Below are 27543 nucleotides of genomic sequence, written 5' to 3'. Positions count from 1 at the left end.
AGCGAGAGAATCAGTTGTGTGTTGTCACCATCCACTCTGGCTCCCCATCAGACCCGTGCCCTCACCACATCTTCAACAAAGGCAGGGCCACCATCGCACCCCACCGCTGCAAGGCCATCAACATCTCCTTCGAGACCGCTACCTTCCCGGAGAGCTGGAAGAACGCCAAGATCAACGCCCTGCTCAAGAAACCCAAAGCAAACCCCAAGGACCTCAAGAACTTCTGGCCCATCTCCCTGCTTCCGTTTACGGCGAAGGTCATCGAGAAAACTGTCAACAAACAGCTGACCCACTAGCTTGAGGAGAAAAACATCCTGGACCCGTCCCTGTCCGGGTTCCGCAGCAACTACAGCCCTGAAACTGCCCTCATCGACGCCACCAATGACATCAGGGCCCTGCTGGACAACTTCAAGACCGCGGCCCTCATCCTCCTGGACCTATCAGCCGCTTTCGACAGTCTGCCACCGTACCATACGCACTCTCCTCCCCGACGCAGGAATCCGAGGCAAAGCACCGGACTGGACCACCTCCTTCCTCTCCGGCAGAACGCAGTGCGTCCACCTCCCTTCCGATCTGAAGCCCCCAAGATCATCTGCGGCGTACCCCGAGGATCCTCCCTCAGCCCGACATTGTTCAACATCTACATGGCCCGCTCGCCCACGTCGCCAGATTGCACACCCTCAACATCATCTCTTACGCCGACGACACACAACTGATTCTCTCGCTCACCAAGGACCCTCTCACCGCCAAGACCAACCTCCACGAAGGAATGAAAGCCGTCGCCGAATGGATGAAGAACAGCCGCCTGAAGCTGAACTCGAACAAGACAGAGGTCCTCATTCTCGGCTCCACCCCCTCTGCCTGGGACGACTCCTGGTGGCCGACCGCCCTGGGAACAGCACCAACACCCACGCAACCTGGGATTCATCCTCGACTCAACACTCTCCATGACCAAGCAAGTCAACGCCGTCTCATCCTCCTGTTTCAATACCCTCTGCATGCTCCGAAAGATCTACAGGTGGATCCCCACCGACACTAGAAGAATGGTCACCCAGGCCCTCATCAGCAGCAGACTTGACTACTGAAACACCCTCTACGCGGAAGCCCTGGCCAAACTCCTGAAATGACTGCAACACATACAGAACGCCTCCGTACGCCTGATCCTCGCCACAGCCACATCACACCCCACCTGAGAGACCTGCACTGGCTTCCCGTCAACAAGAGGATCATGTTTGAGCTCCTCACCCACGCACACAAAGTACTCCACAACACCGGACCAGCATACCTCAACAAACGTCTCACCTTCTACACCCCGAACCGCCAGCTCAGCTCCACCGACCTTTCCCTCGCCACCTTCCCCCACATCCGGAGAGCGACCACCGGCAGCAGATCATTCTCCTACGTCACCGCCAAGGATGGGAACACCATCCCAACCCTTCTACGACTGACCGAAGACCTACTTACCTTAAGGAGGCTACTCAAGACCTGGCTGTTCGAGCAGTGGCAGCAGCCCCCCGCCCCCCAGCTGCTTGAGACCCTCATGGGTGAGTAGCACACTTTACAAATGAAATGAAATGAAATGAAATGAAACTGCACTTGTATAGCGCTAACTACCCGGAGGCCTCGTAGCGCTTGTGACTGAAAACTTACTAGCGCGGGCTCAGGGCAGATCAGCAGGATTTAGCATACAAGTGAGTTTTTAGAGCTTTCCTGAAAGAGAGATGATTAGTCGTTCTCCGGAGGGGTAAAGGGAGGGCGTTCCAGAGCCTGGACGCAGTATATGAAAAGGAGCGGCCTCCCCAACGGGATTTCCTAACTCTGAAGGAAGTAGCCAGCTGGAGGGTACAGGAACGGAGGGAGCGGGAGGGGACATAGGGAGTGACCAAGGACTGTAAGATTGCAGGGCCTGTGCGATGAAATGCTTTGTGTAAAATACACATGGCCTTGAATTGTACTCTAGCCTCAATAGGGAGCCAGTGAAGCTCCCTTAGGGCATTTCTTGCTGACTGCCAGCGAGGAAGATTGTAGAGTAAGCGGGCCGCACTGTTTTGGGTGACTTGGAGCTTCTGGGTGACAAAGGAAGGGGCTCCCATATAGAGGGCGTTCCCGTAGTCCAGGCGAGATAGAATAAGGGCCTGGACCAGGATCCTCCTAGCCTGGAATGGAAGCAGGGGGAGCACCTTCCGCAACATCCTCATCAACCCAAAACAGGTAGCCGCGGTCTTTGTGGCTTGGACCGAGAAGTTCAAGGCTGTATCGAACCAAATCCCCAGGCTTTTTATTTGGGACTTGGGAACGGGGGGCAGGCCCAGACATGGTGGCCAGATGGATGCAAAGACAGAGGGAGAAGGATTACCCAATAAGATGACATCTGTCTTCTCCCCGTTGAGTTTTAAACAGGAGGATTGCATCCATCTGGCAACAGCCTCCAGACAGGGGCCTAAGGTGTGGGACGATCCCTCCGCGTGGTCTAGTGAGACCACCAGTTGGGTATCGTCCGCGTAGGTGACCATACGCACACCGAAGGGCTGGACTATCCTGTCTAGGGGTTCCATGTAAGCGTTGAACAGGGTGGGGCTCAGGGAGGAGCCCTGAGGAACCCCACACCTGAGTGGGTGTTTAGGGGACACTGCCTCACCCTCAAAAACCTGGAAGAAACGGTCAGCCAGGAAAGATGTCAGCCATTCCAGGGCCGCGCCCGACACGCCCATGTCCGCTAGTCGTTGTAACAGCGTGACATGGTTAACCGTGTCGAACGCGGCGCTAAGATCTAATAGGATAATGGCGACTTTTCCGCCCTGGTCCAACACTGCTCTTGCTTCTTCCGTTACCGCTAGGAGAGCGGTTTCAGTCCCATGTAAAGGACGGAACCCTGTCTGAGAGGCACGTAATAGACTATTTGACTCCAAATAGTCCATCAAGATGTTATTTACGTGCCTCTCAAGCAGTTTGCTCAGCCAAGGGAGCAAGGAAATAGGACGGTAATTCGCCAAGTTGTTCTGGTCAAGATTGGCTTCTTCAACAGGGCCCTCACCATCGCGCACTTCCATAAAGGGGGTACGGATTTAGAGGAGATGGAAGTGTTGAGAACGTCCAATATGACCGGGCGAATCACGTCCATAGCCCTAATGAGAGTCTGGGGGGGTGCTGGATCGTTAGGAGATCCGGAAGTAATTTTGAAAGTAAGTTTATCTAAGACCAGAGTGTCTAAGAGAGGAATTATGTCAAGCCTACAAGGGACAGAGGCATCAGAGGTTGTGGAGGCGGGGAGTTCCAAATCATTGTTAACATCCTTGAATGAGGAGTATATAGTCTGAATTTTTCGAGAAAAAAAATCAGCCAAATCATTGCAACGATTTTGGGCACCATCAGCAGAAGGGCATTCCACAGGGGGTGAGATGAGGGATTTAACAATTTTAAAAATTTTCCTTGGGGCGTTGGCGGCTGCATTGATTTTGCTACCGTAAAAGGAAGCCTGTGCCGCCTTTATCTCCTGTTTATAAAGCCTAATGGTAGCTCGATATTCATCCTTCCTAAGTTGGGAATAGTCCTGTCTCCAGGCTCTCTCATGTTTCCGACAGACTAATTTTATAGTTTTAAGAGTGGGTGTGAACCAAGGGGCAGCTTTGGGTCTTTTCGTGAGGTTATTAGTTTGTACGGGAAGGACCATGTCAAGTGTAGAAGAGATCCAACCATTGAAGTTGTTGGCTGCTGTGTTGGCATTCAGTGCCTTTCTAGGTGGATCTCTAGCCAAGGCGTCTTCCCATACAGGGAGGGGGAGTGAGGACCATTTCCTACCTCGGTGTTTAGCAAGGCAGTGAGTGGAGGGGGAGGAATTTGTACGCCAAATAAAAGGTATCAAAAAATGGTCAGTCCAAGGTAATGGAATAGAGGGCTCAACCATAAAATCATCAATATTGCTATAGATGTGGTCGAGAAGATGACCTCTATTGTGCGTTACATGAAAGCCCTTTTGATGAAGGTCCAGCGCTTGAAGGTTGGAGCAGAGAATATTGGCAGCAGTATCGTGAGGATCATCTAGATGCAAGTTGCCTTGATTGATTGCTAGAGGGTCCCAAACATGTGCGCGTAATACTAAATTTAAACATATACAATTTTATATAATACACAGAGCTTCTCACCCCTGCCAATATTAATTGTTTTTATCGTAGCGATGACAAGGCTTGTCTGCATTGCAGATGCATAAACGATGATCTACTGCACATGCTTTGGGCTTGCCCTCACTTACATACTTATTGGCACAATATCACCTACACGATTTCCACTTGCACCAAACATCCAGAGCTACAGAAATGGAAGATATATCTCCTGATTTTGTACCGCAGATGCAAAAAACATAGGTAACTTCCCGATTCCTAGAATTAGGGTTTGTGGTGGCTAAACAACTTATTACCCAATGATGGAAGTCCCTCATACCCCCACGTTCACAGCCTGGAAGCACTCAATGATTACCTGGGAGCAGTCTGAAAATACAGCTCTTCATAGGGAAGACACATTCGGGTTGCACAAATACCCTATTTCTACATATTGTGACACAATCTTCACTGATTTACAGACTAATTGCACACATTAAACCCTTGGTCAGCGCAGACGCCACTGCAGAAACAGACCCCTTACCTGTACAATGTATCTATGTGTTTCAATGTGTTTTGATGCTGGATATTCCCCTACAGCGTTTGTTGGATGGTAGAGGATGCACTCTCTGGACATGGTTTATACAACAGCGCGGTCTGGAATGTTTTCAAATTTTAGTTTGTCATTGTTGAATGTTTTTTAAGCTATTGATCTGTATATCAGACTGTTTATAACAGCTCCCTATTGGGACTGTCACATTGGTGCATTGTGGTGTACTTCAGATTATTTCTGGTTGACATATATGCTACCGCTGCACCTAGATTTTGCGTATACCTTGATGAGTTGGACTGATAGAGCCCTTTTATTACCAAGTTGAATCTACACAGAGCATGTAGTCTGGCCACTGCGCTATTCTCGTTGTTTGACTCACTTTTCTGTATTCTGCAGTACAATAAGCGGCCAGGCTGTTGATCCTCAGTACGCAGTATGCACAATGGAACGTAAAGAACAACTTTTTCGATAAACAGATTCTAACAAAACAAAAAATCGGGGTACTTCTGAGTCCTAGGGTAGTAGCAAGATGGAACCCTTGCTGTCAGTTTTATTCATCCTGCTGATCATCCTGCAGCAGCGCTCCTCAACTGGGGACCAAAGGAACAGAAGTTTACAAAAAAGCTCATAAAGCAAATTACTTCGAACCAAGAACAGCATGTAGATTATAAACCTGTCAACAATAGCAGTGAGATGTCCCTGAGTATTGCAAGAGTTTGTTTATACAACACATCAAGTGCTAAAGAATGTGAGGTATGACACACTTGTGACTAAAAACTATTTTTGCAAGCATTTTTACATATTTCTTATTAAAAGCATGATCCAAATACAAAAAAAATATGCCACCACTTAAATGTTGCAGGTATATTCTTGCAAAAACATTTTTAAATTTAAAAAAATTGAGTGGCACAATCTATTGCATACAATTTTTAAATGTGATTATAGATGCTTTCTGCGTACAAGTAAAGTTAAAATTAGTGTAGCACACTTTTTTTTTGTTTAACACACAGCACAGGAAAATATAATACAGAGAAAATGTATTGTCTTTCAGTGACTGTACTCTGAGGGCATAATCTAAACACTCAAAATTGACTAAATATATACATAAAAAAGGATAAGTGTGAAAGAAAAAAATAGTGTCTCACCAACCCTGGCACCAAAGTGCTCCAGTTTGCTTTCACTCACAATTCAAAAGAACTAATGGCTGAATAGTGCTGACCTATTGCCCCATGCTTTAAACTGCGGTAGGTGCAAGAAAGATGTGAATGGTAGTTGAACATACCAATAGTGAACAGGGCTGACTCAAAACCCCACTAGATACAAATTTGTTATGTATAACCTTTTTTTGTATTACAAGGCTAGACCTAAAAGGTAAAAAAAATCATTGAACTGCAGTGGTCATAATGTAAAATGGATAATTTTCATGTTTGTTTAATGTAAAACCTTCAAATAATATATTGTATGTTTTAATGATGTTGATGTATTCATTCTGTGCTTAATGCTTCAATTAATTAAAATGCTGCAATTAGAGTGATGTGTGAGTTGTGCTTGAAAAAGTGCAAATTGCATTATGTGGCACTTGATTGTTATATTAAAGTGCAACTTGAACTAAGACTTTTTTTAAACTACTTTGACATCAGCTTCATTGTGCTATCTATTTTGTATATTCCAAAGGTAGCTTTTACAATATGGAAGAAAAAGATGAGCCGGACAATCTGTTCAAAATAGTATTCAGCATTTGAAAGACAGTCTTTTAGAAATGTAGACTTAAAATAGGCTGTATGCGTTGAAATATATCTGTGTTAACCAGGCACTAAATAATCCTGGCTAAGGAAGAAATGCAAGCCATTTCAGACGGCCTGCCTTCGCTTTTTGCAGCTGTCTTTGTTTTTAACGCCCTGTGTATTTGTGATACAGTCTTCCATTACATCAATTCTCCAGCTGATGTACTATTAGCAGCCTAGGTAATCTTTCTGCGGTGATGCGGTCTCTTCCATTTTGTTGTATAAATACCTATGTTGTGAGAAGTTACTCTTCTGCAGCGTTCAAAGGCTGAGTATGAATTGAAAAATGTTTGCATGCAGTAGCTCATTAAAGTCTGTTTGCCAATGCTTGTTTGCCACTGCTCATAACTTTGGTCAGAACAACAAATCTGCATAAAACTTTCCAAGGAACAATATGCATAAAGGCTGGTCAGATTAGGAATTTATTGGATGTTATCATTTTTTCCAATTAGTAGTAATTACAATTTTGGGTACTTGGAACATAGTGGTGAAGCATAAATTTAGTCACAGCTCAGCAGTCTACAGTTTTCAGCAGCCGCACAGCTACAGTGCATACTCCAACAGCAGGGCAGATTAATCTAGAGCAACTAATGTCAGCGATGACTCCATGGGCAGTTGGGCAACACTTCTAGAGGTTAGGTAGGTAGGTCTAGGTAGTTTCCTACTCTCAAACCAAATGGAAACTACTCCCGTGAAACGCTAAAGTAAATGAACTGTCATCTAAAGAAAATGTTCTCCCCAGTGAGGGAAAACTATTCAGTCATGCAAATGCACATTTCAGAATCCTTAACTCATGCAAAATGTTCACCTGATGGAAATGCCACATGCGTAGATTTTGCTCACTGGAGTACTGCTGAAAATAAATCACTGTGTTTTTTGTAGGTTGTTGTGGATAAATTACGCAGCCGGAATTTGGGTGTACCCCATCTTGGAAAAGCTTGACTCTGTGGGAATGGCAGTTTTTTTTGCAGTTTCCATTGCGGTCATGGCTCCTCTTTACATCCTGGGAGAGCTTCTAACAAAGCGAGTCTGGGGTAAGTAGTGGTCATGCAACTAACACTTTTAAGTATCCGTGTAGAGGTTTTAAGTCATAGTAGTACACATTCAACAGCCCTTATGACTACACCACATCCACTGCAGTAGTGTTACAATTGATTAACCTCTGTTCTAACCCATTGATCCTTATGTGCTTTCAACCATGTTCTCAGACCCTTTAATTTATGCTCATTTATAATGGACTCTACAGTGGGACCCTTGATTTGTCAGTCACTCTTAGTACTTCAGGTGGCCTTGCATCGCTCCCATTTACTCCCATCACTCGGGTCCTTGGAAAGCTCCACTGGCCCCTAAGTGGAAAGCCAACATGATGTCAAGCATTAAGCATGACATAAAGTCACTTGTGAAACAAAACTTTCATATGTCTTTGTAAGGCCACCATAACACAACAAAGGTATCAGACCTTAATTAACCATCACACGGAGGAATATTATTAAAAGGCTTCCCTTTTAGGGTTGGAATTGCACCCGAAATATGTTTTGTGACACCAGATTCACAAAACTTGGGTTATCTAGCATACTAACAATACTGTGGCTGAGGACCTTTTAAGAAAATTAACCTGGGCACTGTCTCTCATTGACTATCATAAGAATCATTAAAAGGTTCCAAAACATCTTTTGCTCGAAGTTTGGGAACACATCACTCCAACAAAAGAACCACAATTTGCAGTCCTTTTCTGACTCTAAAGTGGAAGAGTTTTAATAATATTCCCACTCAAGCTGGTTCAGTAAGGTCAGGTTACATCTGCCCTGTTCTGATCACAGCTTGAAAAGATGTAACCGGCCACATGTCGCTTCGGTGAGGAGTAGCTGAGCTAGTGGCACTGTCTCAATTCCAATTTAGCCATTTGAGCACCTAGTCACCATTCTGGTTTGCTAACGACTTCTTGTGGGCATTTTAAAAACTTTCCTTGTGATTCATTTCGCCCATTGCTTACCATTGGCTTTGTGGGTTGTAACTTACAGTTGCTTGCTTTCTAGTAGCTGGCTTTATTTGTTTTAGGCTGTCCAGCTTGAGTTCGTCCCTCCCATGGAGCATCGCCTGTTTACTGTATCAGTCCGAATACTGGCTTTCTGTAAACATATCTTTAAATCTTTTTATTATCTTGTCACATTTGATGTGCATTCAAAGAAAGAGATCAAATGTCGGACTCTGTCTTTCGAGGTAGCTTGGTATTTACTTTTTTTCTCTGCTTTCAGAATGAGATACCTATTTGTGCCTGCTCTTTTATTGTGTATAAACCGAAATAAAAAAAGATATGATAATGATGATGATGATGATCAGAATGAGATCAATCATTTATGTTGCAATCCTGCTGGCTACTCGTGAGAGGAGAGGCTGTTGGGTGCAATTTTTTCTAGCAGACAACAAAAATGAACTGTGCCTATATTTCAGAATACATCAGAATAAGGATAGTACAAATGAAACATTTTTTGTGTAATTCTAAAGTGTGGTGGAAACAAATATTTGCATACAATCAAAACATATCAGTACACTAGGTGATGACATTTGCACACATTATCGTTTGTGTGCAGTAAAACTATATTGGTGCGATTGTAATGCTCATTTCAATAAAGAATGTGTTGTCTGTAATAGCAGTGCACTACTACACCATGCATACTCCACACTACAACAGTCCACTTTACAACAGTCCACATTACAACACACAACTCCGCTCTGTGCCCCTTCACTCTACGCCACACCACTCCATTGTACTCCACTCCACTGTAGGACATGCCACTCCATTCTACAACACTGCACATCACTGCTCAACACACCCATTCCACTCTACGTCCCTCTCCACTCTACCCTAATCTACCCTACTCCGCTGTATTCTACCCCACGCCATTCCACTTGAATCTACTGAACTACACGACACAGCCCTCTAATTTTCGGCACTCCACTTTATGCCCTTCCACTACACACCACTTACTCAACTCCAATCTACCCTCTCCACTTCAATCTACCACACTCAACCCCTCTCCACTTCGCTAAAATCTACCCCAGTCCACTCCACTCCAATCTACCCCATGCCGCTCAACTCTAATCTACTCCACCCTACTCAACTTTATCCCACTACACTCAATCTACTCCCCTCTACCCCAATCTACCCCACTCCAGTCCAATTTACGGAACTCCACCACACTCCAATCGATCCCAATCTACCTCACTCCGCTCCACTCTACCCATCCACTCCAATCTACCCATTCCACCCCACTCCACTCCAATCTACCCCACTGCACTCCAATCTAACCCACTCCTCCCCAATGTACTCCACCCCACCCCAATCTACCCCACTCCATCCCACTCTACTCCACTCTACTCCGCTCTACCTCAATCTACCTTACTCCACCCCATTCTAACCCACTCCACCCCACTTCACCTCAGTCTACCCCAATCTTCACCAATCCACCCACTCTAGCCTACTCCACCCCACTTTAGTCTACCTAAGTCGATCCCACCACTCCGATCCAATCTACCCTACCTAGTCCACTCCAATCTACCCCGCTCCACTCAAATATACCCAACCCACTCCACTCCAACCTAGTCCACCCACTCCACTCTACCCCAATCTTCCCCACTCCACTCTACCCCTATCTTTCCTACTAAATCTACCCCACTCCATGGCACTAACCTTTGGCCATGATGAACAGCAGCCACACTGGTGTACAACTAGCCAAAACCCATTGCCAAAACCAATAGCTCTCCCATAGGCAAGACGTATTGGCTTTACCAATGCTTGTTATTAGCGGGTTACCAGAAGCCTGGATCTCCTGGACAGCTTGCCTATGAAATAATATATTTTTTTATCTATGTTTCATTTAGGATTATTGACAATTTTTGCGAAACAGGAAAACCCTGTTGCTGCAGTCATGAGCCACTTAATCCCTTCGATGCTGATGACGAGCTCAGCTCGTCATCACCCACGGGTGGCGTGTGCTGATGACGAGCTGAGCTCGTCATGTATCGTGGTAATTTAAAAAATGCCGCACAGCGCAAAAATCGCCGCAGCAGCGATGCGGTTAAGGGGCTAGCGTAGCTTCACACCAAGAAAAGAATTGTCATTAACGTAGCAATTTACTAGAAATCCAGCATGTTACAATACTTTGGGCCTGATTTAGAGTGTGTTTACTCCATCAAGGCAATAGTGTATCTTAATGTGTTGCCCTGAAGGATTAACCACACTCCCAATTTGAAAATGTCTGCTGCCACTGGGGACATCCGTTAAATTGGCAGGAAACGAGGTCACCTCGGTTCCTGACCCACTTAACAATGACGTTTTTTTCCCATGCAGTGGGGGTAATTGAAATGTTTTAATTTAACTTACGACTATGTTTTGGATGGCTGTAATTTAAAGTCAAAACTTGTCATTTGTTCGACCACTAAATAGGGTGGGTGGACAAATGGGACAACCTCCGGCAGCGCTTACTCCGCCGTCTGACTTGTATGTCAGTGGCAGAGAAGGGATAGTCTCTGCCACTGACATACTGAAGGTTCGCTGATTCTAAATGAGGCAGACAGACCTTCGGTACGGCGGAAGGGGTACTTCCTCACAGTTGAGGTGGAGTACCCTTTCCTCATTCCTCTAAATAAGTCCCTTTATTCTTAGATCTGTTTGTGATATCTTGCTTAGGATTCTAGCGATCTGGGACGTCCAATGCCTTACTTGATCTATCTAGGCTAGAATATTACTTTTAGGGCAGAACTCTATGCCTATAGCACTGCAAGATGGAAGAAAAACTGGTTACTTAAGCAGGTTCGGATGAAAACAGACCTTGTAATGATATAGCCCAGTTACAAATTGGCATATTGCTACTCCGAGCCGGCTCTTATCCAATTTAGTGAGGAAGCATGGACATGGTAAGACAATGTGTGCTTGAAATGGTTCTAAAATGGCATATTGTATTTTGGAGTCAATCAGATGGGGGCAATGCCTGGTATTAAGGGAGATGTCCAAAGAGAGAGAATTCAATTTATCCATAAGATTACAGCTCTAGTATGGATTTGGAAAATTTTGGTACCTGTGTTGCCAGAGTGATGGATTTAACCTCAAATTCAGTATTTGGTGAAGCTGCCTAATGGATGAAGTTGCATACAGCCATAAAGTGGCTTTCATGCAGTGGTGGGGAGGGTTCTCATTGTGCTATCATTTTAGTCCCAGCTATTAGTCTGAGGGCAGCGTTAGAGATTTCTTCCAGTACAGCAAGTATTGATTTTGGTATGTCATAGTTTGTTAGGTTTTATTTGGTGCATTGGTGTTGGATTTAATACAGAGGTTTACCCAGTGTATGTTCTTTTTGGAGTATTATATAGTGCAAACTTGACTCGAAGTTTTCAGAGCGCTTTACATGAGCACCAGTTGTGTTACAGACCAACACATTTTTTTTGTTAGGCACAGGAAAATTAAGTGATTTGCCCAGAATCACAAGATGGTGAGTGCCCCTGACTAGACTCGGACCCAGTTCCCCAGCTTCGACATTTACCGCCCTAGCCGTTAGGCCACATCCAAATAGAGGTTTGTTAAAGGATTACTTCATCAGTGGTTCACGTGTATGTTTGACATTACCACGCATGCCTTTAACACGTGGTATTTTACAATGCATGTAATACGACGTCTTGACCCTCACAATGCATTTTATTACATCGTTGTAATTTACCATGCAAAATTGCTGATAATTGGTGTCTCTCTCTGTCCCTCTCTCTCACCCTCTCCCTCCTTTATAGGGACCCCCAGAAATAAATATATACAGTAGTTATAGTTGAGGTTTCCAGAAATAGGAATTCCTTTGATTTTTTTCACCAATAATAACTTTGCTCCCATTTTACGAATCTCCATGAAACCTTGCAGACCCATTCTTCCTTCTACATTGGCGTAGGATGCGGTTTCCCAGTGATTGATCAAGGGTTGCAAAGATAAAAGGGGGGTCCCAAAACATGTTTTCCCACCAATATATTTTACTTAAACTTTTGTAATGCACATAGCACGAGAACAGTTGAACGGATTTACATGAAATTTGGCAGGATAAGACATTATGTTGTACTAATGATCCTTTTGAGTTCTACAGGTAAGTTTTTTTATAAGTTCTAAGGTTTTTTAACTTCATGATATCTGCTGTCGGTGTATTTTCATGACATTTTGCAGTATTATTAGCAGTATTTGTGAACTAGTGGTTTAGCGACTCCAAGACATTAGGGGTCGATTTCGATCCTGGAAACAAAACGTCCGTACGATTCATATCCGGAGCCCTCTCCGTACGAATCGTAAACATGCCGTACGACCCGACGAGTACGATCCGGACCGGGGTATGAGGACGCGATTCGTACGGTTCACGTCAGGTAGGGGCAATTCGTATGGAAAAGCACACAATCACATACACATCGTACGGCCCCTACAACCCATGATCGCACCGTACACCCAGCGAACATGGGGTACAGTGCGTACACCCCATGATCGCGGGGTACGGTGCGTACACCCCATGATCGCAGGGGTACGCACCATACCCCTGCGATCATGGGGTGTAAGCACCGTACCGGGGAAGGGGGGGGCGTTCCGTACCTGTTTCGAGGCGAACTCTGCATCTCCGGATGTTTTCGCCACCCGTGTAATAAGCGTTGTACGGTGCGTACCCGACACGAATCGTACTTGCTGGGTTGGAAAAACCAGCCGCAAACCGTACGGATGTCGCATACAGCGGGTTCCGAGGGAGATTCGTACGGGGATTAGATTTGTACGGTCTCTGTATGATTCGTACGGAGTCCAGCTCCTGATACAAATCGTACTTCGTCGTATGTACGGTGGACGTTGCAGGTACGATTCATACTGGTAAAAAAATGCTCCGACGGCTATTCAGAGCAGTTTTTCCCGAATCGGAATCGACCCCTAGGTGATTGGCTAATGACCGCCTTTACAAAAGTTAAAGGTAGCCTTGTTTTTAAGTACAGTTTGCTATTTTTCCCCTACCTATTACCGCGTCAGATATGTGGTAATATGTAGGGAAAATATTTATAAGTTTCTATTTATGTAAAAAAAAAAGGTGCGGAGTACAGCAGTACCAAAAATGTTTTTTTAAAGTTACAAATATAGGGCCACGTGTATCAAAATTGGTAATTGCGGTTTCCTGAGAATCGCGATTAGGTAATCGCTATTTCCAATATATGAAACTTCATGAGTTTCATATACTGATTTCTTATGGGTCGCAAATCGACCTACCTCATTAATATTGATGAGGTAGATCGCAATTTCCAACCTCTTAGGAATCGCTAAACTCATGGGGATGGTGGCCTGGTGTGGTTAACAGACCACCATGTCTGTAATTGCTTTTAAATAAAGCAATCTTTTTTTTTTAAATGCAGCTTGTTTTCCTTAAAGTAAAACGTGTTGCATTTAAAAAAAACAAATGAAAAGTTTTCTTTTCTTTTTTTAAGAGCAGGCAGTGGTCCATGGGACCACTGCCTGCCCTTAAGAAGCATTTACAATGCAACAGTCTCGCCTTTGCAAAAGTTAGAGCTATTGGCATTGTAATGGACAACATTTTTATTTATGTGTTGGTTTTGAAAATAGATAAATAAATGGCATTGTTATTTACAATGCCAATAGCTTAATCTCTCGCAAATGCGAGACCTATTGCATTTGCACCCACACAGAGCAACATACAGAGCCACATGCACCTACACACAGAGAGAACCACACACACACACACACAGACAGAACCACACACACACACAGACAGAACCCCACACACACAGACAGAACCCCACACACACAGACAGAACCCCACACACATTCAACGCAGGTTTCAAGTTGTCACTTTACTACGTCTCTAACCACGACGACATGACCTCACTTTCTCGAGACAAAAAGGATTTGGGGAACAACTAAATGGGAGGCCGATGGACAAATATAAGCGGTAGAACTGCATTCTTCAAAAAAATGAAAATTGGACTATAAAAAAATGGTACTATATCTCATAAAAAGTGAGTTTAAAACACAGACAGTGTCGCCCTCACCTGCAAGTGTGACTTGATTTACCCCTTGCCTTTAGCTAACGCGCTACGTTTCCAGGCGGCCATTTCCCCCACATATGCACAACCACTCACTCACCTCCCAGCAGCCCCTTCCTGTTGGCCACTTTATCAGCCAACGCCAGTTCTCTGGTGCTAGTGAGCGCGGGTTTTCCGTGGCGTCCACTCAGGAGATAAGCTACTCTAGCTTGTAATGTACTACCTGAAGCCATTTTCAGCACGGCGGACAAGAGGTGATATAGGCTGAGAAAACGAAAAAGAAAAACGAAATACTTCCGCTCCAATATAAGAGAGCACTGGAAATTACACATGCAAGGCAGAATCGAGGGCTTTACTCTCAGACTCGAGCTAGCTCCGTATTGGGTAACAGACAGCGGTTTCCGATTGGTTGTATATGAAAAGAAAAAAAAGGAGGCACCTCATACAAAACAAGCATTTGCTATGCCAATTTTTTTTATACGAAGTGGCAAAGAAAGTAAACAGATGGTGTACAACAGAAGCAACAACAAAGACAAGGAAGCCACAGCTCCTGCCGTGCGCCTCCCACCTCCGTACTCCGGCCCCTCCTCCCTCCCATTGACGGCAAAAACAGAAGTGAGAAAAAGGCAAGCATTGGCCATGTAAATTTTCGTATAAAAAGTGAAAAAGAAAGTAAACACATGGCGCACAACAACAGAAGCGAAACCAGTCACCATGACTCACTCAGTGGTGGGGTGAGGCCGACCCGTGTGAGTATAGTGGGGCGTGGCAATGCGCAATCTGGAATCTGCGCAATTGCCTGCTCTCGCACAGCCCAAATCCAGCAGCGTAGAAGCATAATCCAGCCCAAATCGTGTTCCGACCCGGCCACCGGGGGCCATCACTGAACTGAGGGGCCGTGCAGAAAATATCATCAGAGATCATTGATGCAGTACTGGACGAGCTCAGCAGACAGCAATTATTTGCAGACGAGTCTATAACACAACAGTGACACTGCTAAATCCAGCGCTTCACAATAGAAACAAAAATGATACATGAGAAGATTACGAGTGAACAAATTACAAAAGCAGACGTTAAGTTACATGAGGCAAAAGTGACAACTGTGAGCAAAAAAAATACACAAGGTAGCAAAAGGTACATTACAGGAGAAATTGACTGGGACCTCGGCGAGAGGGAGGGTGTAACGCCCACCACTAGAAAAGGGGCGGGGCTTAAAAAGAGAGAAAAACGCCCCCAAATCTGCTCAAGCCGGGGCTAGAACCGAGTGACGCCCCTCTCCTCCAATGGCTGGCCAGCATTTACGAGGCCAGCCAATGGAGAAGAGGGGCGGGTTCAAGCCCCCATACTAGACATCATTAAATCTTCGGCTCCGCCCACCACTGCTTACAGCAGTGCGGACGAGGCCTCGACCTAAAAAGCGGTTTTACAACCATTCCTAAAGGGGAAGGGGTCCCTTGGGGGACCCCATCCTTTTTGTGACTGGGTTACCACCTACTTGAAGTAGGTGGTAAAATGTGAATCTTTGTGACTGTATTTACAATCACAAAACATTCATACATACTCTTAGGATTTGCTATTTGGAAGGGACGCCCTAAACACGCCTCTTCCAAATACCAAATCGCAAACCCATTTTGCGATTTGGTCACAGGTTACTGAAACACAAAATGGGGTTTGATACAATTAAAAATCCTTTTGAAAACTCAAAATTGGTTGATACTTATGACCCATAGTGAACTTAAGTGTATTTCTATTTTTAACATTTAAATATGCACAGAAGGTGGCAAGGCAAGATGGCGGCGAGGTAAGACGTGTCTCGCCACCTCTCCTCCGACCAGCGATCTTCAGCAGTGGCTCCCTGGCCCTGTACAGCATGGAAGGCGACATGAAACTAACATCACCAGCCCGGCTCCCTTTGCACCACCCTGGGAGCAGCTCCGGAGCTCTGTGACAGTGCCCCGTGAATTTCTTCACCCGCCGGGCCTGGGCAGCAAAGCAGTGGTGGGAGGAGGCAAGCAGCGCTTCCGTGGCGGAGGCAGCTGAAACCCTGCATCTTTGACCATCGAGCGGTGCCGGCTCACCGTGAACTCCGGCTGAAGCCAGTGACTCTCCCCGCAGCACCGAACCCGCCAACGGAGCACCGAGGGTAGCAATCGCCGGCGCCGAAGTTAGAGGCGCCATCTTGCATTGGGCGGCGGACCCTCGGCTCGGAAGCCGGGCTGACGTAGAGCGCCCACATATGCTGGGACTAGCGGAGAGTGGAGTCGACCTGCGGGAGCCGGCCTCACCCGTGGACCACCGGAGCAGCACCAGAGTGGTGACGCAGTGAGTCCGATCCACCTCTGACTTTGCATTGTTAATACTGCGACTTACACGAGGCCTCTGCGACGCCGCACGGGCCTCGCCTGCACCCTCAGTCCTCTGGGCCTATCGTTGGACTCCTGCTGACCGCTCTGCCCTGCAACTCGCAGGCGAGGTATCCTGCTTTGATTTGCCTTACTGGGAGCCCTTGGACCGGACTCCCTCCACAGTGGTGTGGACGAGGGGCCGGTCCTGGCGATACTGCTCCACTATCTCACTGTGTAGCGCTGGCAGTGACCTCCACTGCGCCGTCAAAGGCGCCCTGAGGCCGTCTGCTGCAGTGTGGATCCCTACTGCGCACCCTTCTACGCAGTGGGGGAAATTCAATCATCTCCCCCGCCCTGATACACCCTCGCACTCCCAGGAGGTACAGACTTAGCTTGGAAACAAGCTGCTGGCTTTATTACGATGGCCCGCCTGGCCTGCATAGAGATGAGACCTGGTCACGCCTGTGGCACAGTTGGCGTGAGCACCCCAAGCGATCTGTCAGAGGCTCTTCTGATTGAGGACAGACGCTGCAAATTACCACACACAGGAGGGGGCCCATGGCGACTGGAGTGCTCTTCTGCATGGCAGGATCCCAGTGGAGGGGCCTGGGACTCTTGCGCCAAGTGAAGCTGCATCATCGCGCACCATTGAGGGCCTGACTCCTGGTGACTGGCATCGGCGGAGTAGACTGAGCATAACCTCTATCCGGGGCAAAAAGAAAAATTAGCCACCCGAGAGAAATCGCTCTAGGATCTCTTTGCCCGGGCGCAGGGCGGGGAGGTGACGAACCCCGTGCGGTCGAACAATGCGGCACAGATGGTCGATCCCACAGGAGGAGCCGGTGACGCAGGCATTCTTGGCCACATGACAACCCAGTGGACCTTATTTCTGCTCACCTCTGGGTGACGGACTGATGGCCGAAGGGCAGACTTTCTTCGGCGCCCGTTTGTTCCTTTTTTTCCTTTTTATTCTCTGCCGGCCTTTTATTCCCCCTCTCTGTTTGCTTAATCTTTCAGTTACTTCCTTTCTTCGGGTGGGGCACTCGGTCCATGGGGTTTAGCTCCTACCAGGTTTTCGCGCTAGTACTGTAGGTCCTCCCCCCGCAGGTTTTGCCTGGGCTCATGCCCATCAAGCTCTCCAGATCCGCAACACTCTCACCCCAGGGACCTAGATGCCACCGCCCTCAATCAGAATCCTCACACTTAATGTGAGAGGGCTTAATAACCCAGTCAAACGTAGATTAATCCTTTCCTACCTAGAGAGCACTGGGGCTCCCCAAAGACTGTCATCGGCTCCGGTCCCGCGCCTTTCCGACACAATTCGTCTCCTCCAGATCCTCAAAGACCGCAGGGGTGGCACTTTTGGTTTCAAGAACTTTCCTGGGGGAAAGTGCTACAGAAGGAGGTTGAGATAAAAGGTAGACTGCTCACTTACCAATTTAGTTTGGGGGATTACACGCTGATTATAGGATCTATCTATGCACCTAATGAGGGCTAAGAACGGTTTCTACACGAGGCGACAGCAACTCAGGAGTGCTACATACTGATTGGGGAGGACCTTAACTTAGTATTCGACAAGGATCTTGACAGATCTGCACAGCGCACAGGCCATGTTGGTGCTCTCACGCTCAGGGTTCTCTAGGCTACACGACCTCAGACTAACAGACCTGTGGAGACAGCAACACCCTCAGACACGAGAGTTCTCTTTCTACTCTAATGCTCACAAAGCATATGCCAGGCTGTATTACCTCTTAAGCTCGAAGGTCGTCTGTGACATCACAATCTCTACTGTTATCCTCACGGCAGCGCTATCAGATCACCCCCCAGTAATGGTCACGCTGGCCGTCCCACACGTTCAACGGCTGATCAGACATTGGAGCTTCTGCGACACTCTCTTTCACACAAGTCTTTATTCGGTACATTAACCATAAAAGACATCACAAAATAAAAAACAAACATTTTAAAACGTACAATACATTATTAAAACCAACATAATACATACTTGCAGGATACATACTAATTTTCTCTAGTTGTTCAAAATAAAAAAGAAAGAGCGATATTTCTTCAGATGCACTTTAAGGAAAAAGACAGCAAAAAAGAAAGACCGACCATGCTATGAATTTTTGCGTTTCAGCTAGACATATAATGAACTGGGATAGAAGTCACATATGTTCCATATAGATATAGGACCATCACCTATTTGAGGCTGCCAGGATTGGAGGAAAGGAACCACATAGTTAGACCTAAATTTAACAAGAACCAGAACGCCCACCAAGTCCTTGCGTAGAGGTCCTAGCCAGCCCACCCTTCTGACACTAAGTATGGTCCCATCAATATTTGGCGGTAGAGGTCTGTTTTTGGTTAGCCAAAATGAGACCTTGTTTCTAAGGTCCGTATGGCTTTCATGTTTCCCCCTTGTAAGTTCAGGTACTCCCGAAAGCACACACACAATAGGGGCGGCCTCTGGAGGCAAATGTAGATGCTTAGAAGTGGGCGACATTGTGTTACGAATGACCATGGTTTCCTTATTTAAAGGCAATTGTTTATTTAGCCCTACTGTAGGGCGGGAGCTATGTACAATTTTGACAAGGGGATCCAAGCTATTCACATTCCGAGTTGCTGACTGATAATGGGTGGTCTTGCTTTGTACGGGGTTTTCCGGCATTTGTGTGGCTACTAAAGGCTGTAATTGAGTGGGTGTAGATATAGTTTTTACAGGTAATGAATTGGCCTTAATTGCTTCCTCGACGGCCATAAGCCTATCCCCTAAACTGACCATTTTGTCCATCAGGGGGGATAATATAGTCTTTATTATGTTCTCGATTGAAGCCAGAAAAGAAGCGTGGATAGGTGGATTCAATGTGTCAGTGATAGAAGTATTAGTAGATACAGGATGAAGATTTGGTTTCTGTAGCTTGGCCCGTCTCCCAAGGTGTTTGACCCCTTCTCGCTTCCTTTTGGCGATGATAGGCTGGGTAGGATTGGCGATCAATGCCAAAGGCGAATTTACTTTTAATCGTGTTAAAGGGGGCTCATCCTGTGTACTAAGGGTTAGTTGGGATTGATTGCAAGGCCGAGGGCTAATATTTGATATGGCGCAGATGGGTGGATTAGTTTCCACATTGACAGGTTTCACATGTTCATACTTAGTTTTACACAGGTTGTTTAGTTCCTCCAGTAATGATATCTCGGGAGCAGGATCAACAAACTGTAAAGGAGAGTACATATTGAGCGAACTATCCAGGGCGGGAGATCGCTCTAATCGCTCTAGGTCCCTAACAATGGGGAGCATTAACCTCTTTAGATAGTGGTCCAATGTTCCTCTGATCATGCCACTATGCGCGGCATCGTTCCTGTAACCCCCATGCAGGTGAAGACATCAGCCATCTTTCCAACATAAACAGTTCAGAGATGCCACTTTGTAGACAAAATAGGAGGGACCTATTTGTTAATGGGGACATGTAAAGGGAAACAGTACCTTTAGTGCATATTCCGCATCTCCTCGAGATGAGCCAAGGGGAATGGCCCCGCCCCGACCTCCTCTGGCCTCTGATGGCCTTAGATGGCCCCGCCCTTGTCCCGGGCTTCTCCCGGCCCGCTCCCGCGACGCGGGGGGAAGAGCTGATCTTTATGCGCCTCCTGGCGCGGTTTCACCCAGCGCGGCTTCCGGCCGCTGGGGCTGCTGGGAAATGAAGTCCCCCGGCGCTGCCTTCCTCTGTGCAGCGCTCGCCCGTCAGGGAAAGTGTCCAGCTACGGCGGAGCTCACCGGCAACTACAAAGTGAGGCGCCGCAAACACCCCAAGCAGGATTCTTACTCCCCCGCTCAGCCGGGGGAAGCGCTGATCTTTATGCGCCTCCTGGCGCGGTTTCACCCAGCGCGGCTTCTGGCCACTGGGGCTGCTGGGAAATGAAGTCCCCTGGCGCTGCCTTCCTCTGTGCAGCGCTCGTCCGTCAGGGAAAGTGTCCAGCTACGGCGGCGCTCACCGGCAACAACAAGGTGAGGCGCCGCAAACACCCCAAGCAGGATTCTTACTCCCCGTCCTGACACCGTGGTTCAGATACAACGCACCCTGGATGATTATCTGTTACACAATGATAATTCTGACACAAATCTATCCACCAGATGGGAAGCTCTGAAAGCAATTGTTAGAGGTGAAGTCATTGCTATCTCCTTCGCAGACAATGCAGATTGTAAAAGGAAGAGAGAGGATCAGTCACATAAAATACGAGAGTTGGAGCAGATGCACTGTTGTACTGTAGCCCTGCGCATCTGGCGACAGCTGACTGCAGCTCGGTCGCAACTGGCTGCCATTGACCATGACAAAGCGGAATACACCGCATTACGTGTGCGGCATTTCTTCTATGTCGGGGGCGACAAGTGTGGGCGACTGTTAGCGCAGAAGCATTGGGAGGTCCAACAGCTTAAGGTTTAAGGATGAGCCCTTCCCCGCCAGAGTTAATGAAATCTTTTCCATACCCAGGCCATGCCATAGTCGGTGGAGCCTCCCTGTGTTTGTTGGAATGCGGGGGGACCTCCAATGTACCAATATGTTTAGGATGGCTGTATCTAGTGCTATTGTAATCTGCTTTCCTCTGCTAGATTTCAGAAAAACCTTTAAAAACAGAGATAACAATGCATTTCTGAGTACCTTACTCACAGTATTTTTTTATTTAACAAACAAGTAGCAGCATTCACTTTTTGTAAAGTAAATCAGCACATCTCTCTTTTAGTGTAGCAAACTTGTCAATAAATTTTTAGTTAAAGTCCGGTATTTTTTGGACTAGCTTGCTCTCTACAGAGAGCATCGCCAAAGCATTGAGTCTTTCCTCCAGCATGGCGTTCCTGAGGAATGTCTTAATGCGCTTTAAGGCTGAAAAACATCGTTCAGCTTTGGCTGTTGTCATTGGAGTGGTAATGACAATTTTTAGTAAACTCACTGTCTCTGTAAGTGACTTTTCCATATGCAGTTTATGTATTAAAGTCAGCAAAGTCAAGGCACTTGTGGCCTTCGGGTACACAGGCATTCCGTACAGTAAAGCCAACTCAGTTCTCAGCTGCTCTTTTTTAAGCATAGGATATGCTTCCACAGCCTGATTCAGAGCACGCTCCGGGAAGGATTCATCATATTGTGCAAACTCTTTACTTTGCAGTAATGTGGCACTCACCAAATGTTTAGTGAATGAAAAACGTTCTTATGCCTGCACAATTACAATGTCACATATCTCCTTTGCAATTCTAACCAGAGAGGTGATGTTTTGCCTGCGGTTTGCAAAAGTAGAATGCTACGGCAGTTTGCTCTCTAAATTGTCAACCCCATCTCTCACTGTACTTATGCTTTGTCCAAATGTAGTGGTAGCGTCTTTCACAAAGACAGTATCTATGTCTTTTCGCTGTAACCGATCGTATAACACATCGACATCACTCATTATTTCATGAAATAAAAACAGTAAGAACTGAAACTCTTTGTCTTGTAGTGTTCTAATAAAGCCATGGGCTTCATTCTGACTTGTGTGATCAAACTCTTCATTGGCTCCTATGGCAACAAAACATTTCTCAAGGCCCTCCCTATTTTCAAAGATTAGGTTGACTGTACGAATGTTAAAGTTCCAACGAGTTGTGGATATCCTTGGAACGCATTTGTCCACAATCTCATGAAGGGCTTCTGTTCTTTTGGGGGAACGTGAGAAGAATGCTGTCATGCCTCCTATATCCTGAAAGAAAACTGGTGTCCCTCTGATCTTTGATACTGCCTGTTGCATAATAAGATTGAGTTGGTGGGCATAACAGTGCACAAAATGAGCATTAGGGTACACATCTCGAATTCGTTTCTGTACTCCACTAAGGCTTCCACTCATTACGGACAGACCATCATAGCTTTGTGCGATAAGTTTTTGAGGCAGGTCCAGAAAAATTAAGTTCAGTTGACACAGTATAGCTTCAGTAATGGTTGCTGCACTAGAGTCTCTTAAATGTATGAAACCATAGAACCTCTCCACAACATTTCTGTCACTGTCAAGGTACCGAAACACTAAGACGGACTGTGTTTTAGTGGCCACATCAGGGGTATCATCAGCCTGAATAGCCACAAAGTCTGTGTTTCGCAACTCTTGCACAATATGGCTTCTTATAATTTCAAGCATACACTCAAGGAGTTCATTTTGTATTGTTTTAGAGGTGCCCTTAAAGACTGTAGCACTTGCTAAATGTGTTTTCAAATCCTTGTCTATGCTTGCTATTAAATCCACTAGGCCTCGGAAGATCCCAGGTTTTGAGGAACTTTCTGATTAGTCATGGCCTCGCAATGCCAGTTCGAAAGCACCACAGAAACGAACGCAATCAATGATCTTGGATAGAATTTGTCTGTTCTTATCAACGGCTTCATTGTGTTTTTGTATGGTTTTGCGATGTGCATCATTTATCTGCTGCTCAACTGGTGTGTCTTCCCCCAATATTCCAAGTCTCGTCAGGTTTTCCATATGATTTCTTGTGAACGCATGCTTCTTTATTTTTTCTGATAAATGCTTCAAGTCTGTGATTCCTTGACGTGTCCAAGAAAAGTCACCACCAAACAGCAAGCAGGGGAAGCAGAACAGAGAATTTCTTATAGGGCACCCTGTAAGCCAATCAGCTTTTGTGTACCAGGCATTTGAGAAAGTACGGTTTGACATTTTTCCTCTGTCCTGGGAAGTTTTCTGGAAGTTTATTTCAGGCTGATGAGGTCCTAATTGCTTTATATGTAGTTTTTGTTCAAGTGGCCATGCCTGGAATGACCTTGCAATCAGCACATGTACTGTATTCATGATGGTGTTGCTGGCCTTACCAATATATATATTAAAGAAACCTGTCAATAATCAAAGTACAACGTATACGGTGCAGTGCAATAATTTCAAATTTCAGTATAAATACATATATCTTGTGCAGTATAGTAATACATCTCCAACGGCTCCCCTTTCCACAAAATGACTGCTAAAAATACAGCCTTACTGCCTCCTGCCTCTCTGTGCCATAGTAGTTGCTGGAGGCACTGAAACAGACACTGCTTGAGGGCCTTGAGAGTGACCACATACATAGCCCTAACTCCCATGTAAAAAAATATAGCATAATTTTCCTTACCTTTAACACTGGTGTTTGCTGGGTCGTAGCCAGGGTGAAAGAGCAGCAAAGGAGGTTGGGGTCCTCTTGTTGTTTGCTGAAAAATTGCCCCAAAATGCGGTAATGTTTCAGGTTGCCAGGTTGTCAAGTGCTGAAAATGAAAAGATAACAATTTATTTTTGAAACACTAGGGTAATCTACCAAAGACTGTGGGGAAAAAAACATAACGCTCCAATTTTTTCCTTGCAGTTTGCATGCAGCTCATAGATGACAGTTAATAGCTCACTGTTGTATGTTAGGATTTTAACTTACAAACTGCAAGTAACAAAAAGATCTCTCTGACAAAAGCAGTGACTCACTGACCTATTTACATCATATGCATTTTGTCATCTGCATCAGGTACATGTTCTTTGCAGCAGGCACATTAACCTTCTGCGCTGCCGCCTGCTGCTATTTCACTACTGGGACCACAAACATAGGCTAGCTCTGCCAGACTTCCAACGCACCTCCATATATAGGCCAACAACTGATTTTTCTATTTTTTGTATTATATAGCGCGAACTAGACCCGAGACTTCGGGTATCAGAGCGCTTTACATGAGCACCAGTTTCGTTACATTACCATTCCTCTTAAAGTACGATTGCAAACTTACCAATAGATCTGATGCAGAGTGCGCACAGCCACTGGTTCTGGCACATAAAACCTGTGCAATAAAAAAAAGCGGGGGAGCATCAGGGACTGTTGTGAAGGCACTCGTATTTCAAACTAACATTTTAAACAAAAAACAGCCATCTAGTTATCCATGTTAGTCATTCTGTTTCGTTGCTGCTAACATCTCCATAGATGAAAGAGAACAGAGAGTGCTGCCCTGCCCTACACAGAACAACTAGAAACAAAACCAACAAATAAAAAGAAACGTGGAGTTTCACTTCCAGACAGTTTTATGCATGCCAGCAGCACATTTGTCACTTTCCCTACTGTTTTCAGACTTGCCTCGTTCTGCTTTCTGTTTAGAAAATCGAATAAACATTGAAGGATTGGGAGATAGCAATGGCATCATAGAAATATAATAAACTAATTGACTCTTTCATTCACATATAATATTTCCAATTTCAAAAGGCATATGTCATCAGAAATGAGCATTTAGACCTGCTGATGCATTTCAGTGGGTTGAAGTGCTTGAAACAACCTTGTTCAGGACATAAACACTTTTTTCTTTTTTTCTCAATCATCCACTACGAACTGCACAAGGAATTCCAATAACATACTTCAAAAGGCCAATACATTTGTATCTTCAGCCTCACTCACAATGAGAGATATGACGAAGCCATGCTTTCTGCCTTGTGGATTACCCAATGTCAGGAGCTGGGCGCCGTGGCATTGGCCTTGCTGGTGTAAGACTGGGGGACGTTCACATCATTGGCGTATCGGGCACTAAGAAGTTTATTGTGAAGGCTAATAGAGACACAGTGGCAGGCAGTACAACTGCATTCGTAAGCTCTCATTATAAATGTGGCTGAAGATACATTTATTCTCCTTGATACGAATAAACATTAACATATTGGAACATTAATCATGTGTGAATAATATTTGGAAACAACCTATTTTGGTGGATAGTTACTATGAAATATTGTTTACAATTATTTCTAAAACTCGCATGAAAAATGAAATGCCTAAAAAGTTTCTTTATGGTTGTGGAAACTGGGAAATCTTGATGGTATGTTTTTCATGTTTATTGAATGCGAGTATATCTTGACCACCCTATTGATATTCACAATGGCAATTTGTAAATTTGAGATAAGCTGTGTTATCAGCTGAAACGCTTCCTTTGTACAAATTGCCAGATATATGGAAATGGATGTTGCTGTGTTTCTTGACGTACAGACTTGGATTTCCTTGCCGTCTGGTGCCATTAGATGAGTGGATTATCCCCCGACTAGACTGCAGGTTCTCCCTAAAATTGGAGAGGGATGTGTGTGTGATGTGTGCGTGGGTGCGTGCGCGCGCGTCGCCTACTCAAAACAAGCATTGGAAATGCAATAGGTCTCGCATTAGGAAAGTTTGAGCTATTGGTCTTATAAATGACATTTTTTTTGGTCGAGCAGACGTACTCTCAATGCGTGAGCATTGAGAGTGTCTGCTACAGACCTAATGTGGCCCGTATTTAGGAGAGTGGACACGACTCAGACGCGCGCTTTTGCAGTCTCAGTTTTGACCGCGGGAGCGCGCGTCTGAGCCGCGCTTGCGCAGAGTAACTCACAGCCCCTGCTCACACACAGATACAGCCAGCCCCCACCCCTCTGCATGCACGCACACACACACAGGCGCACGCACACACACACAGGCGCGCGCGCGCACACACACACACATACACACGCTGCCGCCCCCCACCCCCCTGCATACACACAGACACGCAAGCACGGAGCCCCACTCACCGGGACACAGCCAGCCCCCACCCCTCTGCATGCACGCACACACAGGCGCGCACACACACACACATACACACGCTGCAGCCCCACTCACCGGGACTTCTACTCCGGAGGACTCTTCCGACGTCAACGGGCACAGGGACACCGGCACTCCGCTCCTTGGCTTCCCGGGCGGACGCCGGCTGCACGCAGGGCTCTCCTCTCTCTGCACCGGAGCCATGCGCCAGCCACTGCAGCCTGCCTCCTGGGAAGCTCCGGTCGCGTGTCCGGCCCCGCCCCCGTCCCAACAAAGGTTGCCTGACTTCCTGTTGAAGCCGGGCTGTGGCGTGAGTTTGCTTGTTTCCTTTTGCTTTAGAACTCCATCAGAAAGCATCTGCTTTCCACTATCTCCCTCATGTTTCTTTCCCCAACCAAGCACTCCTTGTTGCTCTGTCTTTACCATGCGCTTCTCCCTCCTCGCATTGCTCTTTCGTCTATATGCTTTTCTGCTCTTGCCCACTGTGTTGCTGTCTCCTGCATACTTCTACCCCTGCTCGAGTTGCTCTCTCCATGGTGTCCTTGCCAACTCCTCTGATGCTCATCTCCAACCCACTCCCTTACTATCCCATACCTTCACCATTCTTTTATAAATACTTTTATTTTCTTTTGCAGCCAGGCAGCAAATGGTTGCCGACCCTCCACAAAATCACTTTCGCATACATACGTCTTTTTTTGTAATTGACCTAAGGAGTACCCGCCATCTTTGATTGATAAAAAAAGAAATCTAAGTAAATAGTGCCCATGCCATTTTATAGGCGCATGTTTCATCACACATACCCTTGTCTAAAGAATGATGCCTCCATCAACATTGGCTGCACTAATATGCCTTTTTTGGGGGAGGGGGGAGGGTGATACGAAGCTGCGGCGCAGTGGCTAGAGTGGCTGACTCCAGGTTGTGGGGCTCGCGGTTCGATCCCCGGGGACTGTGGCAGGTCAACATCATGTGGCCATGGACAACAGCTCACTTAATATCCCCAACGGCCTTGAGACCCTTAGGGTGATTAGTTCAAGCTTTACAAATCTTGAAATTTATTAATTTATACAATACAGCACCAGCAAAATACATTCGCAAAGGCAAGACCTGCATGCTTTGCCAGCGCTTATTTCATTCCTATTTTTTCTGGTGCAGATCCAACCTGGAGGGCATA

General features: G+C 46.0%; 1 protein-coding gene across 1 annotated transcript in view; it reads left to right on the top strand.

The window, feature by feature from the left end:
- Positions 1–27543, top strand: part of LOC147706218 (androgen-induced gene 1 protein-like) — a 186514-nt gene that overhangs the window by 119411 nt on the left and 39560 nt on the right. Inside the window, exon 5 of the mRNA XM_086932645.1 lies at positions 7314–7465. Within this exon, the coding sequence (XP_086788771.1) occupies positions 7314–7465 (152 nt within the window). The remainder of the gene's footprint in view (positions 1–7313; positions 7466–27543) is intronic.

This window comes from Lissotriton vulgaris, chromosome 7 (assembly GCF_964263255.1).
Source record: "Lissotriton vulgaris chromosome 7, aLisVul1.2, whole genome shotgun sequence".
Taxonomy (NCBI): Eukaryota; Metazoa; Chordata; class Amphibia; order Caudata; family Salamandridae; genus Lissotriton; species Lissotriton vulgaris.
Note: the sequence above shows the minus strand (reverse complement) of the source record. Positions and strands in the feature narration are given on the sequence as shown.